The sequence below is a fragment of the Ictidomys tridecemlineatus genome, chromosome 4 (assembly GCF_052094955.1).
Source record: "Ictidomys tridecemlineatus isolate mIctTri1 chromosome 4, mIctTri1.hap1, whole genome shotgun sequence".
In the NCBI taxonomy this organism is placed as follows: Eukaryota; Metazoa; Chordata; class Mammalia; order Rodentia; family Sciuridae; genus Ictidomys; species Ictidomys tridecemlineatus.
The window spans coordinates 63,670,157-63,690,249 of record NC_135480.1 but is presented as its reverse complement, the minus strand read 5'-3'; the positions used below and the strand labels follow the sequence as shown (position 1 = coordinate 63,690,249).

The 20,093-nt window shown below is 45.2% G+C and overlaps 1 protein-coding gene across 1 annotated transcript in view; it reads left to right on the top strand.

The window, feature by feature from the left end:
• Positions 1–520: 520 nt before the first annotated feature.
• Map6 (microtubule associated protein 6) overlaps positions 521–20,093 on the top strand; it is a 75,613-nt gene continuing 56,040 nt past the window's right edge. The window contains exon 1 of the mRNA XM_078046690.1: positions 521–3,904. Within this exon, the coding sequence (XP_077902816.1) occupies positions 1,155–3,904 (2,750 nt within the window). The 5' untranslated portion in view covers positions 521–1,154. The remainder of the gene's footprint in view (positions 3,905–20,093) is intronic.

Genomic DNA, 20,093 nt, shown 5'->3' with positions numbered 1-20,093 from the left:
GTTCTTGGGAAGGTCTAAGACACTGCTTCCCAAGGATCCTCCAGGGAACAAATAATCAGGACACCCCAGCCTGAGGCCCCCATTTCCACACATCTGAACAAGGCCTGACACCCATTAAGTGCTTGGATCAGGAGCCAGTCACACTGGGTTCAAATACAGTCCCATGACGGACCAAGCAGCACCTCTCTTTTTAAAAACATCTATTAAGGGACAGACATTTCACAAGGGATTTCCTTCCATATTTCATCTAATATTTCTTCTCCTTCAATGATTGGCTCTATTTTACAAAAGAAGAGCCTCAGGTTCCTGGAGGTGAGGTGACCAGCACAAGGGCAGCAAGTGCTTGAGACTTGAACCTACCAAGGCCACAGATCCGCTGTTGCCAGGGAGCAGAGGAGGGAGGAGCTGCCAGAGCTGAGGGAGGAGGGGAAAGAGAGGGCAAGCTCCCAGCAGCGCGCGCTGACGACAGCAGGTGATTTTTTTTTTTTTCTGCAGCGCTCTCCCTCTCAGCATCTTTCCTGGGTCCCCCCCCAACCCCCCTTGCTGAGCGGCAGAAAAGGGTGGGGCAGCCTCTCTGCAGCAGAGGCGGCGGCGGCAGCGGCTGCAGCATCATCCAAGGCAGCAGCGGAGACGGCGGTGCTCGGTCTGCGCTGGAGGTGATCGCCTCCATGCCCTACTAGGTGGCCGGCTGCTACTGGACCGGCGGAAAGGAGAATCAAGCCCGGTCCGTGGAGCCTGCAGCCACACCACCCAGCACTTCCTCTGCGCCATGGCTTAAGCCCGCAGTCACCTCGCTTCGCCTCGCCTCGCTCCCCAGGGTCTGCGCGCCGCCGCAGCAGCAGGGAGGGGCGCGTCCCAGACGCCCTAGCCGGGGACTCCAGGACGCCGTGCAGCTGGCCCTTCGGCGCTCGGCGCTCGCAGCAGCTGCGTTCCCGAAGGCGTTTGCAGCCGGTAATCGAGGCACTTTACAGACTTTATCTTAGCGATAGCTCTCCCCGGGTGCTCTCTGAGGGAGGAGGTCGAGGTAGTAGGCTGATTGGGGGAGAAAGCGGTGGGAATCACATTGGTGGGTAGGGACCAGGGGCTGAAGGAAGATTCTAGAGACTTGCTTTAAAGATACAAAAAGAAAGAGGGCCAGTTTTGCATCTAGCATCATGGCGTGGCCGTGCATCACACGGGCCTGCTGCATCGCCCGTTTCTGGAACCAGTTGGACAAGGCGGACATAGCGGTGCCGCTGGTTTTCACTAAGTACTCGGAGGCCACCGAAAACCCGGGCGCCCTACCGCAGCCGCCACCGCCACAACAGCAGCAGACTCGGCCCCCCTCGGCGCGCGCGGTCGCCATAGAGACGCAGCCGGCCCTAGGCGAGTTGGATGCAGTTGCCCGGGCAACAGGGCCAGCGCCCGGGCCTAGCGGCGAACGTGAGGCGGCGGCGGCGGCCTCCGCCCGGAGTGGGCTGGGCCACGGCGCGGGTTCCGGCTCCACCTCCAGGGCAGGCCCCGCGGACTCGGTGATGCGGCAGGATTACCGCGCCTGGAAAGTGCAGCGGCCTGAGCCTAGCTGCCGGCCGCGCAGCGAGTACCAGCCTTCGGACGCGCCCTTTGAGCGGGAGACCCAGTATCAGAAGGACTTCCGTGCCTGGCCGCTGCCGCGCCGCGGGGACCACCCGTGGATCCCCAAACCGGTGCAGATCCCCTCGTCCTCTCAGACTACCGCGCCTATTCTAGGGGCGCCCAAACGCCGGCCGCAAAGCCAGGAGCGTTGGCCGGTGACCACCGCCGCCGAAGCCATGGAGCAGGACGCCCCAGGAGGAACCGGTGTCCTGGCGGCCGGAAAGGCTTCCGGTGCGGACGAGAGAGACACCCGCAAGAAGGCGGGGCCCGCCTGGATGGTGCGTCGCTCCGAGGGGCACGAGCAGACGCCCCCGTCCGAGGCTCTAGCGCAGGCACAGGCCCAGGCACAGGCCGGAGCGGCCGGAAAGGCGTCCGGTGCAGATGAGCGCGACACTCGCAGGAAGGCGGGGCCCCCCTGGATAGTGCATCGCTCCGAGGGGCAAGATCAAATGTCTGTGCCGGCTGCTCAGGTCCAGGCCGAAGAAGGTGGTCCGGCGGCTGGAAAAGCGTCTGGTGGAGATGAGCGTGACACGCGCAGGAGGGCCGGGCCCCCCTGGATGGTGCATCGCTCCGAGGGGCACGAGCAGACGCCCCCGTCTGAGGCTCTAACGCAGGCACAGGCCCAGGCACAGGCCGGAGCGGCTGGAAAGGCGTCTGGTGCAGATGAGCGCGACACTCGCAGGAAGGCGGGGCCCCCCTGGATGGTGCATCGCACCGAGGGGCACGAGCAGACGCCCCCGTCCGAGGCTCTAATGCAGGCACAGGCCCAGGCACAGGCCGGAGCGGCTGGAAAGGCGTCTGGTGCAGATGAGCGTGACACTCGCAGGATGGCGGGGCCCCCCTGGATGGTGCATCGCTCCGAGGGGCACGAGCAGACGCCCCCGTCCGAGGCTCTAGCGCAGGCACAGGCCCAGGCACAGGCCGGAGCGGCTGGAAAGGCGTCCGGTGCAGATGAGCGCGACACTCGCAGGAAGGCGGGGCCCCCCTGGATGGTGCATCGCACCGAGGGGCACGAGCAGACGCCCCCGTCCGAGGCTCTAGCGCAGGCACAGGCCCAGGCACAGGCCGGAGCGGCTGGAAAGGCGTCTGGTGCAGATGAGCGCGACACTCGCAGGATGGCGGGGCCCCCCTGGATGGTGCATCGCTCCGAGGGGCACGAGCAGACGCCCCCTTCCGAGGCTCTAATGCAGGCACAGGCCCAGGCACAGGCCGGAGCGGCTGGAAAGGCGTCTGGTGCAGATGAGCGTGACACTCGCAGGATGGCGGGGCCCCCCTGGATGGTGCATCGCTCCGAGGGGCACGAGCAGATGCCCCCTTCCGAGGCTCTAATGCAGGCACAGGCCCAGGCACAGGCCGGAGCGGCTGGAAAGGCGTCCGGTGCAGATGAGCGCGACACTCGCAGGAAGGCGGGGCCCCCCTGGATGGTGCATCGCTCCGAGGGACACGAGCAGACGCCCCCGTCCGAGGCTCTAGCGCAGGCACAGGCCCAGGCACAGGCCGGAGCGGCTGGAAAAGCGTCTGGTACAGATGAGCGCGACACTCGCAGGATGGCGGGGCCCCCCTGGATGGTGCATCGCTCCGAGGGGCACGAGCAGACGCCCCCGTCCGAGGCTCTAGCGCAGGCACAGGCCCAGGCACAGGCCGGAGCGGCTGGAAAAGCGTCTGGTGCAGATGAGCGCGACACTCGCAGGATGGCGGGGCCCCCCTGGATGGTGCATCGCTCCGAGGGGCATGAGCAGACGCCCCCGTCTGAGGCTCTAGCGCAGGCACAGGCCCAGGCACAGGCCGGAGCGGCTGGAAAAGCGTCTGGTGCAGATGAGCGCGACACTCGCAGGAAGGCGGGGCCCCCCTGGATGGTGCATCGCTCCGAGGGGCACGAGCAGACGCCCCCGTCCGAGGCTCTAGCGCAGGCACAGGCCCAGGCACAGGCCGGAGCGGCTGGAAAGGCGTCTGGTGCAGATGAGCGCGACACTCGCAGGAAGGCGGGGCCCCCCTGGATGGTGCATCGCTCCGAGGGGCATGAGCAGACACCCCCGTCTGAGGCTCTAACGCAGGCACAGGCCCAGGCACAGGCCGGAGCGGCTGGAAAGGCGTCTGGTGCAGATGAGCGAGACACTCGCAGGAAGGCGGGGCCCGCCTGGATGGTGCGTCGCTCTGAGGGATACGAGCAGACGCCGCTGCCAGCTGCCCAGGCCACTGGCCCAGAGGGTGGCAAGGGGCGCGCAGCTGCAGATGCCCTCAACCGGCAAATCCGCGAGGAGGTGACCAGTACAGTGAGCAGCTCCTACAGGTGAGACACCAGCAGCAGCTCTCGCAGTAGGGCTGGTCACCCTTATCCTCTCCTGAAGACTGCCTTCACAGACCACACATACCCATTCCTCTCTCATGCCAGACCACGCCCGTCCTCCAGTCTCATGCCAGGCACTCTCCCACTGCATACTCCCTTCCCTTGTCCTGTGTTAAAGCTGTTAGTTACCACTCCAGTCTTCCCAGATCTTTCTCTTTACTACTTTAGTCACCTTCCCCCATCCTTGCTCACCTCAGATCCCCACTTACCCAACAGAGACCCTGCGGGTTTCTTCACAGCTGGGTTGCATTTCCTTTCTGTTCCCTGCAACTCACCTGCTGCATTAACTTGGCCGCTGCCCCTTGCTGGCTTCACTGTTGCCCACCTACCTTGTCTTCCTGCAGGGTTCTCATCCTTCTAGAAGAATACTTTCCAAGTGACCTCTCACCCTCCTCCCCAGAACACTTCTTTTGGATCTTCATTCTTCTTTCTCTCTCAGTCTCTGGGCTACACTCAAGCACCACACCCTTTTCTAGATTTCTCCCCAGGTCCTTTCAAATCACCCTCCTCCTCTATCACTCAGACTTTGAAGTCATTTTCCTCCTGCTTCTTACTTGCTGTCACACATTGGTCAAATTTCTCAATCTTTTTCAGGGCCAGGTTCTTAGCTGTAAGTTGTTATTAATAATAGATATCTCTTAGTGTTTTCCCATGATTTATTGATTTTAAGTTAAACATCCAGGGTATTTTTCAATACCTACTATAGGCCAAGCACTGTGCTGACATTGTGAGGATTCAGGAGGACTGCTCATGCCAGGGACATAGTGGTCATTAGTTCGTTTCCGTTCTGACCTTCTACAGGATGCTTCATTGCTCTGATTTCTACTTCCTAGACGCCTGGTCCCATTTCTCCTAATGAGGCATCTCCTTTCTCTCTCTCTGCCCTTCATGGTCTCCAGATGTGTTTCTTACTCTCTCACCACCAAGAACTCCGTCTTTAGCAAGGTTCAAATTCCTTGTAAATGAATGTCTTCAAGCATCTCCCCACTCCCAAATTCTCCCTCTGCTGCAGTCTCAATCCTTTCAGTCTGTTTTCTCACCTGCCCTTATGTTTCAACCAACATCAGTTAGCTAACCAATCACAGCTGGCTGAAAATGTAACACTGGGTTGGGGTCTCTAAAGAAGCAGATGTGCATGATGAATAACTGAGCTAGAGGTATTCAAAATGTGGCTTATGGGGTCCTTCATCAGTACCACAGGAATTAGTTGCCTTCTTCCTGGTGACTGAGGGTGGGGGGCAGGTTGCAGAATTAGTGTCCTCTGCTAATACCCTTTAAGGTACCCACACATACCTTCAATCAGACTGATGTCCTCCAATGAACATGACAAACACTTTCTCCCATGTCGAGAAAAAACTAGCATATGGAGACATCTTCCCTTGTCTTCCTAAATTTCACCTCCTACTTACCATCTCTCTCTTGATTTACTGCTATCACAACCTCACTGTTCTCCTAGAAATACATTGCTTCCTTTTAAAGTTCTGGATCAAACAAGGACACATATTCTTTTCTTTGGATAGCCATAATGAGGTGGAATTTTCATAATATTTTTAAGCTGTTACCAAGAAAGGAAACAAATAAGCAAGGAGCATAAATGAAACCAAGAGGTAGTTTTCTGGTTCTGCAATGAATTTCTTGTTTATAAGGTCCTACTGCATTCCCTGAGAACCCTATGGCTGGCCCAACATTACAGATCGCTGGTCTGTGGCTTCATCTTCCTCTTCCCATTCTACCATCCTACGGCAGGTGGAACCTCACCACCCACTAGGTAGAAGCTACCTCTTCTCACCTCCATGTAGTTAATGACAGTCACAGGAGAGGGCCCAGGTTCTCAAACCTCCTATTCAGTTTATGTTCCCTAATTTGTAGGACTTGTTTTGTTTCTGGATTATTGGTCAGTCAAGGAATGACTGCAACCTGTCGGATGAAAATTTTGGTTTGTACCAAATTTGGGTTTGTACCTTTGCTCTGTGCCTTTTCCCTTAAAACAAAACCTTAGCTGTGTAATAAGCATGTTATGTTTCAGTTTGAATTATACACATATGGAAATGATTAGATTGGGTAGGGGAAGGCTGTGCTCGTGCAGCTGGTGAGAATGATTATTTTTTAGGAGCTATTAGAACTCTATCAACCTGTTAAGAAAAATCTTTGAACACTTCACAATTTTTTTCAAAAAAACAATTCAGGTCTTCTCTAAAATTTAATGATAATATGACTTTGGGCCACGAGTGCCTTTTTGCTTGATAGTCAACGCGTTTTGAAACATTAAGAGAACGAGTGTTGCTAAGAAACATTAATTTCTTTAATTAACAGTTTGTGTATAAGACAAATTTGATGTGAAATTTCACATTATTTTTTGTTCCAGAATAAAAATTAACCAATGACAGAAAAATGCACTTTGGGTGAAATGAAATTTGAAAGAAATAAGATATTTAATAAATTAAATACACTATTAGAGAAATACAATATTAGAGAAATGCTAAGGAATTATAGGCTTACCTGGAACTTTGATTTTCCCTCCCTATTATCTCAAATTATTTTCCTTGCTATAATTCTGGATATTTACTGAATTTAAGTATGTCCCATGTCCACTGTAGGTGGGCCTTACATCATCACAGAAAGCAAGTAAGACTCCATTTCAATGATAAATTTGATTTATAAAATCTTTTCTTTTGCCACTTTACATAAATCATGGTATATTTATACCATGGTGACTGGTTCCTCTCATGGGCTTTACAAGTGACATCTGTCACATGACATCAATGTGAGCAGTTTGCTTGAGAAAGGACACATAATCTATCAACATAATATATCGGTATATAACATAAAATACAATTCAGCTTTCAGAATCATATATATGCTAATAGACAGCCAGTTAATAGTATTAGATATCCTTTGAGTACGGTTTTGAGAAACCTTCGTTATTCAATAGTTTGTCTGATTCATAATGCATTCATACTAGCTGGGAGTTTCACATTCAAGTGGCTATCTGAGGCTTTGAGAATATTTCACAATCATAAGGTGTATTTATTTTAATACATTTATTTTACACAGATGATATTAGAAAATTGAGGAGCATGTCTTTTTTTTTTGAGAAGCATGTCTTTGTTACAGTTTTTCATGTTGAGGATGGATTTCACTGGGAAGCCATTTGTGACTTTAGCTCTGGCATTCTCAATTAGAAAATAGATGAGTCATAGGAGGGGATTAAAATTTCTCTCCCCTTCAACCCCATTGCCCTGGCCATTGGTTAATAGGGATAGATGGGGTAGCAGGTGTCCCTATAGAAATGCTAATGAGAAACTGTTCCTAGAAGAAATCAGCTGGGGCACCAGGAGGCAGAATTAATAAACCAGAGGCAAAATACTTGAAAAATGAGAGTAATAACAAGGAAGTCAGGAAGAAAAAGAGCCTTTAATGTCTGCCCTACAGCCTTATGTGAATGTGAGAGAAAGGCCCATCTGATTTAGTTTGTGCTATGCAGAACTGCCCTGTACCACAACTGTCCATTTTCCTAATTGCCTCCTGCTTAAGTTCCACCAATACCTCAAGGTCAGTCTTGGATACTGAGTCTTCAGCAATGCCTTCCTAGATCCTGCCATTCAGAATTACCATTTTTACTATCTAAACTGTTATCACTGTCTGCTTATTTGTCAAATACTTTTTATTTTATTTTATTTATTTATTTATTTATTTATTTATTTTGTGTGTGTGTGTGTGTGTGTGTGTGTGTGTGTGGTTTATCCATATGTATTCCACCTCCCAGATCATGGACACTTAAAGAGAAGGGCTGCATTTGGCCATTTCTATACCTCTCACAGCCTAATGTTCCTCTGCATTGTTTAGATTTGTTGATCCAGTGGGATATATAGGACTTAGTGAACATTTTATTAATCTACATGTTGACTAATTTCCTTTTGTCTCGTTTAATTGAATTTATTTCAGAAAATGACCAACAAGCCCTTGCTATGTATTCAAGCTAGGGATACTGAAAAATAAGTTATAATTTTACGGAGGGAAGTCATGTCCTCTTTAATTGGGATACAATCTGAATTCCTCTAGCTTACACCAGAAGGCAATGTTCAGATGGGGAAAGGTGGTGAGCATTCCAGGCCTGACTCTTGATGTACCTTTGCTTAAAGCCAGGGGCCTCAACCCTGGCTGCATGTTGGATGATCTGGAGGCCTTTAAAAATGGTGTTGCATGGAGAGAGGCTGATACAGTTGGTCTGGGGTGGGGCCTGGGCATCTATATGTTTTAAAGCTCTCTTGGGTTATTCTAATGGGCAATCAGGTTATGACATATGTCCACAAGGCAAGCTTCTCAAAATTCAGTATGCAGAAGAATCACCTGAAGAGCTTACCAAGATTCAGATTCCTGGGCCACATTCTCAGGCATGCTGCTTCAATAGGTTTAATGTGGAGCCTAAGAATCTATTTTTAATAAACACTATAGATAATTTTGTTGCAATTAGACTTCTGGCTTTACTCAAGGAGACACTGCTCAGAGAGATTTGCTGTCTTTAAGGGATGATTTGCCCATATACATTTATATATGGGTCAACTTACATTTTCTTTCATGTTCTTTGTTTATGTTTTATAATTTTCTCCATAAAGATCATTTCTATAATTATAGGGTTGTTGGGGGTTTTTTTTTTGTTGTTGTTGTTTCTTTTCTTTTTTTGGTACCAAGAATTGAACCACAGAGCCATATACCCAGCCCTTTAAAATATATTTTATTTAGTGACAGGCTCTCTCTAAATTGCTTAGGGCCTAGTTAAGTTGCTAAGGCTGTCTTTGAACTTGTGATCCTCCTGCCTCAGGCTTCTAAGCTGCTGGGCCTTCAACACTGTGCCCAGATATAATTATAGTTTTTAAGTTTTATTTTTTTATAGATAAATCTTTAACTGGATTCTATCTTTATGTATAGAATGAAGTCAGAACCAAATTTTCCCCCCATATGGAAAGTCATTTATCTCAGGCCCTTTTTGAAAGTTTACCTTTTCCCCACTAATTCATGATGTCTCCTTATCACATAAGGGTCATACATGCTTAGTTATTATTTCTGGGCTCTTTGTTCTATTATATTAGTTTGAGCTAATACCACAGTCTCTTATTGTCTTTTTTTCACAAGCTGTGTTTTAATTAGTGTTCCTATTACAAAGAGTTTATTTTATTACATTTTCTAACTTATTGTTGCTCAGATGCATTGCCGCAGTCTGGCTGGGCACAAGATCACGAGCCACTCACGGCTTTGTAGATTCAAACAGCAATTCTTTATTCCCGAACTCACACCGGCCCTCTAAAAACACATTCTGGGGAAATCCAAGTTCTGCCGCAAAATTCACGTCCTCCACCAGGCTTTGAATCCCAAATACTTTCTGAATTCCACAGAGAACTCAACGGGAACTCAGGCAGCAGGATACGCCCTATTCCCAGTAGGAATAACCTTAAACCTGAAACCGCCCTAAACCCAGATTGTTCTAAACCGGAACGTCCTAAACCCAAGGAGCGGGATACTCCCTAAAACCTGAATGCCCTAATCCAGTAGGATCCTCCTTAAACCGGGATCCACCCTGGTCCTTGAGCAGGGTCACCTTTCTCAAACATACATGCAATGTCACTTCAAATGTCCATTTCCACAAGTCCTTCCTCTAAGCAACATGGGGTACACTGGCAAGGAAATTTCGATGCGTCATTCCTACTTGGCAATGGCTCTCAGCAATGCATTATTTTTTATAAGTTAATCTTATATTCAGGAACCTTACCTTACTCTCTAACTAGTTTTATATATAGATGCTTTAGGATTGTCTATAGAGATAATGTATGTTTTTAGCAAATAGCAAATTTTTTATTTTCCTTTCGAATATCTATGTATCTTGTTGTTGAATTGCTGCATTGATTAGAAAATCCAGTTTAGGTTTGAATAATATGCAGTAACAGACATTTTTTTTTGTCTTGTGACATGGGCCTACTTCTAAAATTTTATTGTTAATAAAATTAACAATAAAATAACAATATAACAATAAAAAACAATGTTTGCTCTGTTTTTATGAGTTTAGAGTAAGAAACTTCTTGTTATCCTAGTTTGCTAGGGATTTCTAAAATGCAGATGGGTGTTGAATTGTATTGAATAAAGCATCAATTGAAAGGGTCTTATGGCTTTTTAAAAAAAATATGATGTTAGATTTCTTCCTGATGTCAAACCATCTTTACATTCCTGGGATAATCTTGCTTAGACAAAAATATTTTTTTGTGCTGAATTTGGTTTGCTATTTTTTATTTAAAATGCTTGCCCATATATTTGTAAGTGAAACTGGTCTATAGTTTTATTTTTTTATATTGGAAGAAAGATTATGAAATTAGATGAATACATTTTTCTCCTTTTTAATTGTTTGGAACAATTTGTATGGGAAAGGCTGTTTCTTAAATATCTGATAAGATTCTCCTATAAAACTTCTGGATCTGGTGTTTTTTTCATGAACTTGTTAATTCTATAAATTTGATGTCTTTCATAGAGATTAAGTCAGTTTTGTGCTTCTTCTTGGACTAATTTTTATAATTTATATTTTTTCTGGAAAATTTCATTTTTTCTAATTTTAAAATGTATTGACATAAAAAAGTCTCTGCTTATCTGTAGCTATATTCCCTTTTTCATACCTGATATTAATTTGTATCCTTTTTAGGATTAGTATTATTGAGGTTAATTTTGCTTTTTAGTCTTTTCAAAGAACAAAATTTTGGGTTTGTTGAAAATTAATCTCTCTCTCAGTAAATCTAACCCTTATTTTTACTATTCCTTTGTGTGTATGTGTGTTTCTGAGCATGGAACCTAGTATCTTGTGCATGCTAGGCAAGTTCTTTATCTCTGAACTTCATCCCCAGCCTTATTCCCTTTCTTTTCATGCTTCTGAGAGGTAGGTATTGGCTAGGTTACCCCTGGCTTTGCAACTTTGGATAAAGATTTTGGATTTGTTTTTGTAGACAATCATGAGTCGTTGAAGGAATCCTAGCAGGGAAACAAGATAATTTGATTTAAATTTTGTACAATTCTTGCTGACTGATAGGAGAAGAGGGGCCAATAAGAGGCAAACTATTGAAACCATGCAGAGAGAAGGATAAAGCCTTCGCCATGTCTGTGGGCTGGTGATTCATAACATAATGCAAGTAGAAAACAGTGGATCATACTGACCAACTGAGGTGCAGGGAGGAGGCTGCAATCCAGGATGACACTTGTGTTTCCTGTTTGGATAACTGGCAGTGATGTTAGTCACTAGTCACTGGGATGAGGATTATAGAGGAGAAAAATGTCTGAAGTGGAGGTGGAGCTTACTTTTTAATAGATAGAATTTGCATTTGGGGATACTGAGAAGAGGAGTTCAAGAATCAGTCGAGCAGATGGATCTGAAGCTCAGGGAGCAGTCTCACCTGTAAATATAAATTTGAAAAACCTCAGCTTGTGGGTGGTATTAAGCTGTGGGAGCAAGTGAAATCATCCTTGCAAAGGGAGTAGAGAAAATTAGCCATCAAAGAATGGAGCGCTGGGGGATACAAGCATTTGGGGTACTGACAGCATAAGGAATATTTGTGAAAAAGATAAAGGAGTCATCGGAGGGAGTGAAGAAACTAGGAGAGACGATTGTCATGGAAATTACATCAAGGCCCTAAATTAGCAGTGCTCTTCCTATTTGGAAATTTTTATAGAGAACCTACTGTGTGAAAGGCATTTTGTTCATTCTTTGGTTGACCCTGTACCTTTAACTCTCAGAGATATAACACTAACCAATACTAATCCCCAAAGGAGATACAATACAATTAATTCTTAGTTACTTTCCTAGAGAAAAATGGCATCTAATGTACATATGAACTTGAAAAGTCAATCCAGTGATCGTTCTAAATCTACAACCACTAAGAATCAAGCACTTAATGTTCTAGCAACAAATCTAAACTAATCCAACAAGTGTTCAGTAGGATGAAGGGGCCATCTCTGTAATGCAGCTTTGCCTTTACAAATTATGTCAGTTGTACCAATGTGGACAGGTGAGGCTCTCTTTCTTGCTGAATAAAGATTACTTCAAGATGGGCCTGAAGCATCAAACTAAAAGTTTCCTGTAGAAGCTAGATTCACCATTAGAAATAATAATCATGGTAGCTAGTTGAGCCTACTGTGTGCTTGTCAGAGGGCCAGTAGCCTTAGATACATTATCTTCTATAATCTTCATAGTGGCCCTGCAGTAATAGAATAGTTACTTCCCTGTTGGAGCTTGGGATCCATAGGCCTCTTGTTTGCATTTAGGCTTAAGAGCTTGGAAAACACAGGTTTTCTCTGCGCTTGTGTTTTCTCTCTACTTGGCACTTTCTGCATGCCATATTAACATGTACTGTTTCAACTCAGTTGCAGTCTGTAAATGTTAATATCTACCATATAACAGTCCCTGAACTAAGTCTTGAGATAACAAAATGGTCCTTGTTCTCAAGGGGTTTGTGTTTATAAGGCAGGGGCAAACGTGCTGAGAAGTTATAGGTGCCATGATACAAAGCCTGTGCAGTGTAGTTGGACACAAACGGGGAGAGGAATTAAGTCCTCTTGATTCGAGGTTTATTGGGAAAGGACTCAGCAGAGAATGTGACTGGTAGGCTGAGTCTTGAATGATGAGTGGACACTCAATGAGGAAGGAACCAATTAGAATAAAGGTTGCAATCAATTTCATACAGTAGAACTTAGAGGTTATCATTTCATAAGATGAGATGGCAAGGAGTGATGTAGGCTTCTTTTATCTTGTAAACAAAGGGAAGAATCAGGATCAGGTCTTAGAGTTTAGAAAAGGTGATTTTGACAGCAGTGGGAAATTTGTATTGGAGGCATTAGGAAGAACAGGGTCAAGGAAGAAAGCTGTAGTCCAGGTGAGAGATGATGACAGGACATTCATCAAGGGAATCATGTCAATATGTGTTGATGGCATAGAAGAAAATGATGAGTGGCTAATGGAAGGTAGGCAGAAAGGGAGGAGGAGTCCAGGATGTCTCCCAGGTTTCATGATGTCTGGAGAAGAATGATATCATTCACTGGGCTGTAAAGCATGGTTGTGGCCAAGTTGTTGAGGTGTCTCTGGAAGATTTACATGAGTGCTTAGTGCAGAAGGAAAATGTAAACACACTACTAATAAGGATGTCAACTGGTACAATCACTTTATAAAACTCTTTGGTATGATTTATTCAATTTAAACACATTTTTATCCTATGACCTAGCATTTTCATTCTTGAATATATACTTAACAGAAATGAGCACAGAAGATTTGTACAAGAAAGTTTATGGAAAAATTATTAATCATAACTAAAATTAAAAATAGCCCAAATGACCTTCAATAATAGGATGCACAAACTATGCAGAATATTCTTACAGGACATGGTAGGCAGAATAAGGCCTCCCTCAAGGATGTCTCCATCCTAACTCTTGGAACTTATAAATAAATATATGGCAAAAAGGACTTTGAAGATGTCATAAAGTTAAGGATCTTGAGATGAGGAGAGGAACATGGATGATCCAGGTGGGCCTGGTGTAATCACAAGAGTCTGAGGAAGTCAGGCATGGATGTCAGAAGGGTGCAGTGTGATAAAGTCTTGGCTGGCCATGGCTGGCTTTGAAAAGAGAAGGGGGATCAGTGCCAAGGAATGCAGGAGCCGCTAAGAACAGGAAAAAGCAAGGAAATGGATTCTGCCCTAAAGTCCCTAATGACACCCATTTTGGACTTCTAAACAACAGCACTGTAAAATAATAAATGGGCATTGTTTTGTGGTCTTTTGTTATAGTAGCTTAGATGATTCGTGGGATTTCTGTTGGCAGTTTACACCAGATACTTCCTTGTAGCGAGGGGCCGCCTGGTGCACTGTGGAATGTTTAGCAACAGTCCTGGCTTTACCCACTCCAGCCATTAGGGTTTCCTGCCCCTCCCTGCCCTGAGTTGCAGCAATAAATATCTCCAGACATCACCAAAGGCCATTTTGGGGGACACATTTATTCCTTATCGAGAATGACTGTTACAGTGCAATAAAAAAGAACAAGTCATAGACCAAAGGATGAGTGAAAGAAACTAAATATAAGCATACTGTTTTAGTCAGCTTTTTTGCTGCTGTGACTGAAAGATCTGACCAGAACAACTGTAGAAGAGAAAGTTTATTTGGGGGCTCACTGTTTCAGCGGTCCCAGTCCATGGACAGCCAGCTCCTGGGGCTCGAAGTGGGGCTGGACATTATGGCAGAAGAATGTGGTGGAGGGAAGCAGCTCACATGATGATCAGAAGGCAGAGAGAAAAACTCCACTTGCCAGATACAAATATATACCTTAAATGCACATCCGCAATCCCACTTCTGCTGGCCACACCCTACCGGACTTTAACCACCCAGTTAATCCAATCAGGGGATTAATCCCTTAAGGGAGCTGCTGCCAACTTCAGCCTTCATGCCATCTTTCTTTACTATCCTAAGCCCTTGCCCAATCATTTCTCCTTCAAACTTCCTTGCATTGTCTCACATGTGAGCTTTTGGGGGACACCTCACTTTCCAACTATATCATGCACGAAGTGAATGACCCAAATTATATGATTTCAAAGACAGATGATAAAAGTACAGAGCTGGATGTGGTGGCACATGCCTGTAATCCCAGTGGCTGGGGAGGCCGAGGCAGGAGGATTGAGAGTTCAAAGCCAGCCTCAGCAAAATCGAAACACTAAACAACTCAGTGAGACCCTGTCTCTAAATAAAATACAAAATAAATAAAAAATAAAATGGGGATGTGGCTCAGTGGTTGAGTGCTCCTGAGTTCAATCCCCAGTACAAAAAAAAGTACTGGATGGTAGTGGTAGTTAGGATAGTGGAAGTCTCTGTGGGGGATGGGTAGACAGGTATTGGCTTACAGGAACCTTCTGAGGCATTGGGAAGGTTCTGTATGTTGATCTGAGTGGCAGTTAGATGGTTCTACCTATGCAACAGTAAACACTTATGGACTTTATTCTAGGCATGTTTTTTTTTTAATATTTATTTTTTTTAGTTCTCGGCAGACACAACATCTTTGTTGGTATGTGGTGCTGAGGATCGAACCCGGGCCGCATGCATGCCAGGCGAGCGCACTACCGCTTGAGCCACATCCCCAGCCCCATCTAGGCATGTTATACCTCAACAAAAAATAAAATCAAAATACAAACTAAATGGAAGTGTAATTTGATGCCCAAGAGAAAAGGCAGAACAGAAAAAGAAAGATCTGGACAACACAAACCTGTTGGTGAGAATCGAACTCATGGATGCTGGGCTGGGAGGGAATAGAGAGGATGAGGACACGGAAGCCAGAGCCCAGCAGGCAGTTAGACCTCAGAGAAGAGGGGAGAGCAGTCAGTGAAGGGTTGGCATTGGCTTCTGCTTGCTCTCCACCCTCCTCCACTGCCTCTACCTCCCAGCTCCTGCTAGTTAGCCCTGGGCAGTACCCCTGGCTGTGTGCAGTAATGACAGTCCTCAATATCCCCGCTTATTCTAGCATGGTCTCCATCACTGTGCAGCTTTCCAGATGAATGAAGAGATTTTTGCAGGACCAAACCAGTGGAAAAATTGTGCCCAGCCTCAGGCCGCAAAACCCACAAGTACCTCCCTGAAATACTCCCTCCTCCACAGTGCTACTCCCTTGTGGTCATTGTCCATTTCCCACAGTGATTTCAAAAATCGGCCATGTGTGACATATCTTAGAGTGCATTTTTTGCAAGTCTTCTATCCTTTAAAGATTGGTCACCACTAAAGCATTATAATTAGAAAGGTAGACAATGAAAAAATGCCAAAGAGCAGAATATTAGAAAGAACTGAGACAATTGAGCTTTGACCTCATTTGCTGAGTGCTTACTCTGTACCAAACACTTAAGCATGTCTTTTTATTTAGTCTTCTTATTGGCTTTTTAAGGTAAACATCTCTATCTCTAAAGATGAAGAATAGAGTTATGGAGGTGTGGGGACTGAGATCACACAGCCAGTCTGTGGCCACATGGCTCAGAAATCTGGTTCTCCTCATTCCAGACCACAGCTGTATCTTGCTCAAGCAGACCCCATTAAGACACCATCCTCGAGGAGGCTGCTGCCATCCTCAGCCTTCATGCCATCTTTCCTCACTGTCCTAAGCCCTTGCCATTCTCCTTGTTTCTGCAGTGGGAAGGGACAAGTACTCTTGCCATTCCCTGTCCTAAAATGTCTCTGGATCCCCTTCCCTCCAGTGTAAGGCCCAGCCTTGGGTCTGCAGTCAAAGCCTGCCAGAATCTGACCTATCTTATGCTTCTAACCTTTCTATTCATTGCTAATGGTGTTTTTGTTTGTTTGTTTGTTTGTTTTGTTTTTTAAATACCTGATGTTTTTTCCTGGGGGTTGTCAGCCCTGGTTGCACATGAAAATCACAGGGACCCAGGGGTGCTCTGACCAAACCATAGCCTAAGATGGGCTCTCACAAAGCCCACACTTCTCCAGGCCTGGGTTTCACTCATAGTTTTCCTTCCTGCCTTTCTCCTTTCTTTTTTCTAAATCTTTCCTCTCCAGGGCTTTTAGTTCATAGTGACATTTTGTAAGCCTTCTATCTTTTAAGGATTGATTCATGCTGTGAAAATAGGAATTAGGTTGGATCTATTTGATCATAATTTCAGAATAATGATTAAGGGTGTTTAATATTTTTATTCCAAGTTCAATGCAACATATTAAGAATATACTGGGACTATGGGCCATGAGGGTCCCTGATGAAGAGTATATGATCTTTGCTTGATGGAGACTGCTTCTCATGAGGGAGATAACATGGATGCATGTAACTAAGTCCAGGTTAAAATCAGGGCCAGCGTTCTCTAGAAGCACTACAGGGGTGTTGATTCTTTGGAAGATTGTGGAAGGAGTGATTGTTTGCATCCTGGGAAGTGTCTGGTAGCCGGTGAAAGGCTTAGTGACCATCAAAATTCAGTGTGAAGCATGCCTTTTTAACTTATAGTGTGTCCTTGGGGAGGCTTTGATTTTTCTCATCAAATGGAACAGTGCAGCATCACAGAGTCATGATGCAGATGGAGAGAGTTCATGTTTGTGACAGCCTGTGCCTGTCTCAGTAAGTGCTGGCTGCTTTTGTTGTTGTTGAGAGAATGAGGCAGAGTAGGTTACCAAGGGAAGTCTTTCATTTATTTATCTGGCAACATCTATTCCTTCTCGGATGAGGGACTGTGCACCTGTAAGGTGCAGAGGTGGATAATTTGGTACCTGTCCTAAAGGAGCTCCTGGTCTAGTGTGAGAAGTGCATATGAAGAAAATTATGGTAATGGTAGTCATTACTGTAATAGAAATTTGCAGGAGGTGTTGAGGGAGGTCAAGGAGACTCTGAGTATGGGTTCTAGGTTCTGGAATACTCCCTAGAGGAGCTAGCTGTACCTGTGCAGTGTGTCAGAGCACAGGACTCAATTCCACTGGGAGAGGAAAGAATAAGAAACTGTATATCCCTTCCCAAGGTCCTTAACAATGAACTACGGGGACAGAAGGCCATTTGAGGTACAGTACTTCCTTCTTTCAAGTGTCCTGCTGTATTTGGGACTTGGGGTTCAAATCCTACATACCACATACTAACTGTACAACTTTGATTACTTAACCACTCTTTTCTGATTTTGTTCCCTTACTCATAAAATAGAATGAATAGTATCTACATTGTAAGGCTGTTGAAGGATACTAATATTTTATTAAGTCAGTGACTCTTGCCTGCCTTATTTACCATTGCACGTCATCACCTAGCCTAGTTCAGGGTGTTTAGTAGCTGCTTAAAAGATTTTATTTGAACAAGAGGATAAGTGATGTATGTACAGTATTTATCTAGTGCTTAGCCCATATTTTATAACCACTTAATAAATGGCAGTTAGCCTCATCACTATTATCCCTGGTAGGTGGAGTGCCACTTGGCTAATAGGAAGAAGCCCCTTTGCTCTTCTGTTTGCACAAACTCGAAACTTTTGGGAAAAGAACCATAAAATGCTGGAAAAGATTTTTTATGGCATTTTTACTCCAGCAACCATTTCCGAGTCACTATTTTATAATCTGCCTATGTAAATATTAATTAAATGGGAGGCCAGCCTCTTGCCAGGCTGTACACAGAAATCATTGCATGCATAAAACAAGAAACATAAAATTAGAATCTTAATGAGAGCAATTAGAAAAGAATGATTGTTAACAAGCTTAAATTTTCTCTGAAAATGAATTAAGAACTATTTTTGTGCTTAGTACTATTATCTAATTTTTACTGAAGTCTGGAGTTTGAATTTCCTAGGAACCACCAGAGTGTGGGTTGATTGTGTGCGAGCTCTGGATAGCATTTCCTTCGTGGGCTGTAATGACTTCCCTGCTGAGGATCTTTCTGGGCTTCTCTGACATTTTGCCAGTATCTCCCCCCAAAGCACAGGAACCTTAAGGACTCCTCACTGGATTTTTGCAGAGCTGTACAAGAAATTCCATTCAGCCTAAGTTCCCTGAAGGCAGTGCTTGACCCTTGTGCTTTTATCCCTCTCTGTGATCCAGACACAAAAGACTGCACAACCAATGTGTGCAGAATGTCTCCAGTGGGGAGCAGGACCTGACCATTTCTCCCTTGAAGATTTAGTGGGCCACTGGATTAAATATGCAATTCAGATCTATTCAGTGGGCACAGGGAGAGGGAAAATGAGGAGTAAAGGTATAATAAAAGTGGGAGAGAAATGTCAGTAGGCCTGTCAATGGGAGTATCGTTGCCCACCAGTGCCACACCCCACAGCCTGGTGACATGAGAAGAGAGTATTATCAAGGTCACTAAGTATGGAGTATCATTTCTCAACTATACTCCTGTAGTACATAGTCACCCACAATTTTCCATCCTTTTAACTCACCATAACCTTGCTTTGCAGAGGCCGCTTCCTACCTTCTGAAGGCAGGCAAATGCCCAAGGCACTGGCAAAAATAAAAGCCAGACAATAAGTTGGGTACGTAGATCACTCTTTCAAAAGGAGTCAGGTTAGCTTTTCATTATTCATTTCCAATAGGTTATTCTACTTTGAAGCAGACATTTGTCAATCTCCTACTGTATCCATGTAGCTTCCTGTCCAGAGACACTTCTGGACATGTCTAACATGGAAGAGAGCCACAATGTGAACACTGACCTACAGCAAACTTGGTTAAGCCTTACAGGACTTTTTGTGTTTTTTGAGCAGTCATCCTACCCATTCTGACTTGAAGCATCAAGGAAGCCTTCTGGATTCAGTAGATAAAACAAAATAATCAGGCAGGCAGTGAGGTGGCACTTTCTAGTCAGGAGGGCTGCTGGGCATGGAGAATTAGGCTTGCCTATGGGGAGCCACAGACCTTCAGATATGACAAGCGTTCCAAGGGAAAGGACTGACCTGGCAGGGATGAGTCTGGGAAGGTAGCTTCAGTCTAGACCAGGGATGGGCTAACTTTCTGTGAAGGGATAGAATGTAAATATTAGAGGCTTTGTAGGCCAACATGCAAAATTGAGAATATTATGTATATACTTATAAAATTAGAGAGAAAACAAATTTCTCAAAAATTTTTAGTGACAAAATTAAAAATAATAATAATAATGGAATAATTTTATGTAACATAGGTCTGTTAATGAGAAGAATGGATTTTTTAGGAAAGTAACATTGGCTGAGTTGGGGTTCAAAATTAGTGTTGACTTTCATTAAATTTATTGCAAATATCAATCCACAAAAAACATTCCTTGGGGGTGGGGCTGGGGCTCAGTGGTAGAACCCTTGCCTAGTATGTGGGTGGCCCTGGATTAATCCCCAGTACTGCCAAAACAAACAAAGAATCAAACAAATAAACACCCTTTCCTTGCTCATGGCTAAACAAAACCAGGTGGAGAGCTGAATGTGGCTTGCAGGCCATATTTTACCAATTTCTGACCTCTGCTATTGAGAAGAGAACACTGTGCTGCCAGGTTTCAGATTTTGTATTTAAGTAGCAAATAATACCTGAGAATAGTTGGTTTGACTGGGCCTTACTCAGCACATCATTTAACCTTCCTAAATGGACATAGTCACTCTCTTGTTTCCTTACAGCTGAGAAGCAGCCGGAAGCTATGTAAGTGTAAGAGC